Below are 5,134 nucleotides of genomic sequence, written 5' to 3'. Positions count from 1 at the left end.
GCGCATGTCTGGAGAAGACCAAACGGCCTGAGCGGGCGCACGCGCTGACTCCAACTCCCTCCCAACCTCTGCGCGCGCAGCGTACTTTAACCGTCCCACTCATATACCATGCCCTTCGCTCTCACGGCCTCTAAATGGTTGGTCGGGAGAAAGTGAAGGGTACGGGTGATGTAATTGTCTGACGTATGTGATAGCGCGCTCTGTGATTGGCTGGCACTGCCCGCCAATAAACGTTGAATTGCTGGATTCAAATTGAGTGGAAAGCTGAAGGGGTCAGTTAATCAGCGGGCGCTGCCTCAGGTTGAGGAACGCGAGCTGGGTGCTGCTGGTGTAGCTGCCTCCGCCATGGCCCACAAGCAGATCTACTACTCCGACAAATACTTTGACGAGCACTACGAGTATCGGTGCGTGGGTTGCTTCTCGCTGTCCTCCACCCCCTTCCGTGCCGCGGGGCGTGAGCTGGCCGGCCGGCCGGCCGCGCGTAGGGGCGTCCGGGGAGGAGGCGCGCGGCGCAGCGCTCTCTGGGGTGGGGGGTGTAAATGCTTTGCCCCGCTGCTCCCCTCCGGGGGTGTGGGCGGGATCACTGGCTCTTCTGGGGCTGCCGGGGGCTCGGGTCAGAATATGGCGCTCTAATATCGGGACCCGACTCAGGCTCTCTCCGCCCGTCTCGAGCGCAGCCGCCGCCAAGTCCGCCCCGGGAAATGAGGGGAGGGCTGCTCCTTCCGCAGGGGTTGGGGGAACAATGGGCCCTGCGCGAGGAGAGGGGAGCCTGGGGCGGTCGGGCTGTGTGCGCTGAAGGGGCTCGTGAGCCAGTGACTAAGTCGCGGGCGCTGCTCGGAGCGCTCGGCGCCGTCTCCCAGGGAAGCCAGGTTTCCTGGAGTTGATCTCGGAAGAGTTGCTGTGAGCTCACTGTCCCCGAAATTCACTGGGGACACTCTAGCGGCCATTGTTGAGCACTGGCGGGCTCGCAGGTCCCCTTACCCGCTCGGAGCAGACATTGGTGGGACTGGGTTTTACTACCTGTAAACAATCCTGATCTCTGGAATGGGGTGACAACAATGGCAACTGCCTGTTGGCCACATCAGGGGAGGCGCCTTTGGCTCCCTCCAGAACCTGACTCTGCTTTCGCTAGTTCAGAGTGAGGCAATTCCTGCTCTAGTCACTTTATAGACGCTCAGTGAGACCACGTGGCCTGGGCAGATGTGCACTTAGCCTTTTGGGGTGTAGCTGTTCTGCAATGCAAGGGAGTCTTGGGAGGTTAACTTGAAGTGTATTAACACACACTACCCTGAACAAATCTTAGTAGTAAAGATGCCATGCTTTCTGTGGGAAGTTTTGCTCCGGGTATATTGCTGACTCCTTATGCAGGTTAATGACATTGAGTGCAAGGCTATGGGATAGATGACCTCTTGCTTACCCCACTTGAGTGTTTTGTTCATTCAAGCCTGAAACAATGCTGTGTGACCAGTTTGCATAATAGGGAAGCAGAATACACTGGTCTGAGAGGGAAGAGGTAAACAGACTCCGCAGTGCCCTATGAAATACACTACAGTGCCTCTGTTTTGTGACTTTATTAAATGTTACTCTCCTGAAGATAGGTTTGTGATCTGCATGTACAGTTTGGTATTCAAGGGCAGAGGTGAGATTATGTTGGTCAGCGGTTGACTTGGCTGTGATAAGTGGTTTTAGGAAACATTCTTATACCACCAGTCCTGATTCACTTATCTGATCAAGTAGATAGGAGTTTCCTTTGTCTCTTAAACAGTGTGGCAATAACCAAATGCCAGGAGCACTCTTTGCTTTGACTAGGCAGGCATTCTCTCCTGGCTCAAATATATTTCAGAAGAAGTAGGGAATACCTTCCCTCACAAGGCTGAAGGGTTAACATCTACAGTACTGGCTCTTGGATTTCAAGATTTAGCATACCACCGCTTTTTTAAGCTTAAAAGTGTTTTAATATGAATACTTAAATCTGCATGAATTAAAACTATTGAATCTTTAAATAGCCCGTATATTGCCATTGGTACATCAACATGTAGAACAGTTGGTCTCTCTCCCAGGAAACTTGAGAACAGATGGTGGGCATCCTTCTAGCAGCTAACAGAAATAGGTCGGGAGGGGCACAATATCTTAGGAAAAGTGCACTGGGCTTCCCACTGGTGGTCAGGATATTGCCAAGTTGCCTGATATCCTCCATCTGGAGGATATAGTTTTTCTGGTGTCTGGCAGACTGAGTCCTGCTTAAGACATTTCTCTAGGAAAGGCAGTAAGGGTTATAGCCTATAAATACAGGTGTTCTCAAAAAGAAAACTGATCTGTACTGTAAGATAACTTTAGTACTATTATATGTTCAACAGACATGTGATGTTACCCAGAGAGCTTTCAAAGCAAGTACCAAAAACCCATCTAATGTCTGAAGAGGAATGGAGAAGACTTGGTGTCCAGCAAAGTCTTGGCTGGGTCCATTACATGATCCATGAGCCAGGTAAATAGAATGACTGTTCTGTTGCTATAATGGCACTTTTAACTGACTATGCAGGTACTTGTTGGGATTAAAAGGACACCCTGAATCTTCTCCTATTAGCAATACCCAACGTTACAGGAATCAAAAGATTGTCATAACTCTGTAGTTGCTTGGGAAAACTGTGGAGAAGCATTGGGGTCATTTTTGTGGGGGGAGAAAGGGAAGGGGTGGAGGGTGTGGCTTCAAATTTCCCTAACACTTACTTTTTAGATCCAGGGCAGGATTTCTCTGGGTCTAACTAGTGGGCATCTCATGTCTAGTTTGTAGCTGTCAAACTTTTCAAGCCCTGAACTAGAAAACTAACAAGTTGCTATCTGTGCTAGATTAAAGCTTAGACACTAAGGGCTACTCTACACTGGCAATGCTCAAGTACTGCCGTGGCAGCGCTTTAATGTGCCTTGTGTGGTTGTGGCATGCTTTTTTTTTTTTTTTTTTTTTTTTTAAAAACCACCTCAACGAGGAGCCGTAGGTCCCAGCACTGGGGCATTGTTTACACTGGCACTTTACAGCGCTGCAACTTGCTGTGCTCAGGGGGGTGTTTTTCACACCCTTGAGCAAGAAAGTTGCAGCGCTGTTAATTGCCAGTGTAGACAAGCCCTTAGATATAGGTAATTGTATAACTTGGTCTTCGTGAACCAAAATAAAACTGTCGTCCAAGTGGCTATATTATAGCTGATTTGCCAGAAACAACAAAAGTTAAAGATTAGAAGATCTTAACTGTAATATTATAATCTTTGTATCAAAGTACAAGTGACTCAATTTCAGACCCTACTTTGGTACTTATCATGAGTGTTTAAAACTAGTACAAACCTGACTGACAGTTATGTTAACTGTCAGTGGACAAACTGCAGGTGATCTCAGTGGTCTTCCAAGTTCGCTGTTTGGAAGAACCAGCAAGCAAATTCAACCAAAGGTACATTTAAATTTTCTGCAAGCATGGCCTTTCCTTCCAATGACTTACTGTATTTTACTCTCCTGCTAAAGGATGTGCATGCACCACTTGGCCTGAAGGTCTTGTTAATTGATTCAACTTCCTTGTTTAAACTAGACCTGCCTAGAAATCGGTCTAGTTAAATCAATGTACCCACTTGTGGAGACACTCTTGAGCCAGTTTAAAACCGACAAGCCAGCTCTCTACTAGAAAAGGTTGGCTGTATAGCCAACCTGTAGTGTTTATAATGGAGCATAAAGGTGCTCTTGCTAGTATAAGCCAATATAAACTGCATCTACATAGGAAGGTTTGGTATGGAAATGTTGCGAAAAATCAAACTCTACTGACTTTACGGTACTAGCAATAGTCTTCTGTTAAACTGATACAAATTCCTTACCGAAACATGATCAATGCTTATGCATTACAGTTACACACAGATATAATTTCACACTAAAATGTACTGATCAGTCATTTCCAAGTATTTGAAACTTGAGCATTCATGGAAATACTTAACTATTATAGTAATTCCCATCTTAATTTTGAGTGGCCTCTCTTGGCACCAAGGGTAAAACTTCTTAAAAGCACCTAATTGGCTTAAGATCCTAAGTCACTCAGGTGCTTCTAAAAGTTTTACCCCATATAGAAGGGCAAGCTTGAAGGCGCTAATAGGAATGGTCATTTTTCTTACACTCAGTGGGGAGACTTAACGTTTTGTCTATTAAATGTAGTAATTGAGTACTAAGCTGCTGTACACAAATGTGCAGGACTGGCAATGATAAATATTGCAGGATAACATTGAAATTTGCGTTCAATCTTATTTCCACAGAACCACACATCCTTCTCTTTAGAAGACCTCTTCCGAAAGACCAACAAAAATGAACTTTTTTTTCTGGAAATCTTCTATTAAATCTTCTGGAACTTTATGTATATGAGTGTATATATGTTGGTAGTATTCAGTGAATACTTGAAAAAAATGTACAAAACATACATCCGTATCTGTGCATGAGCTGTATTATTCACAGCAACAGAGCTCAGTCAAATGCAATTCCAAGTAGGCTGCTATGGTGTCTAAAGATTAATAAAAACATATCCCTTTACTGTAATATAAATGCCTATTTGACTTTTTATTAAATTACTTTTGTTTAATAAAGTGTTCATGTTGCATGTCTATGTCCTGACTATAGACTTTCACTTATTACATGTATTTTTTTCTTTAGAAACTTGAGTAACTCAGTATTGAAACAATGTACAGCATTGTAATTACATATGTTTGACTAGTTCAAAGCCCATGGCTTCCCAACTCTTCACAAGGGGTCTAAAGAAATAAACACTCTCTCTTAATTCTAGATATTTACTTTTGTGAAGTCTTTCTAAGAAATCTTATGTGTTAGCGGATCGGAATCAACTATGTAGAATTTAGGAGTTAAAGCTAAACTAGTGGAGGAGGAGGTACCTGTCCAACACTGATCATGAAATCACTGCATAGGTGGAAAAAAACCACAACCGTGGCTTCACAGGGACATAGTTCTCTATGACATAATGCCTGTCTCTGGGAAGACACAGTTGCTGGCTGACTACTCTGAATCAAGAATCTCTTCACAAAACAGGCTAATATAGGCTCTGCTGCCCCACAACAGAATGTGCCCCATCACTTTGCTGCGCTTAGGCTATTTGAGCCA

General features: G+C 44.7%; 1 protein-coding gene across 1 annotated transcript; it reads left to right on the top strand.

Moving 5' to 3' along the window:
• Positions 1–236: 236 nt before the first annotated feature.
• Positions 237–4,801, top strand: CKS2 (CDC28 protein kinase regulatory subunit 2). The gene is made up of 3 exons (XM_048851433.2): positions 237–404; positions 2,358–2,485; positions 4,282–4,801. The coding sequence occupies exons 1-3, from the start codon at positions 346–348 to the stop codon at positions 4,332–4,334; spliced, it is 240 nt and encodes a 79-aa protein (XP_048707390.1). The 5' UTR covers positions 237–345; the 3' UTR covers positions 4,335–4,801.
• Positions 4,802–5,134: the final 333 nt, after the last annotated feature.

The sequence above is a fragment of the Caretta caretta genome, chromosome 5 (assembly GCF_965140235.1).
Source record: "Caretta caretta isolate rCarCar2 chromosome 5, rCarCar1.hap1, whole genome shotgun sequence".
NCBI classification, from domain to species: Eukaryota; Metazoa; Chordata; order Testudines; family Cheloniidae; genus Caretta; species Caretta caretta.
This window is presented reverse-complemented; position numbering and strand designations above follow the sequence as displayed.

Excerpts from the sequence above, each read along its gene's own strand:
- CKS2 (XM_048851433.2), top strand. The coding sequence starts at position 346 with ATGGCCCACAAGCAGATCTACTACTCCGACAAATACTTTGACGAGCAC. Across the intron at positions 405-2,357 it reads GACGAGCACTACGAGTATCG|ACATGTGATGTTACCCAGAG; the intron begins GTGCGTGGGTTG and ends TATGTTCAACAG. Across the intron at positions 2,486-4,281 it reads TTACATGATCCATGAGCCAG|AACCACACATCCTTCTCTTT; the intron begins GTAAATAGAATG and ends TTATTTCCACAG.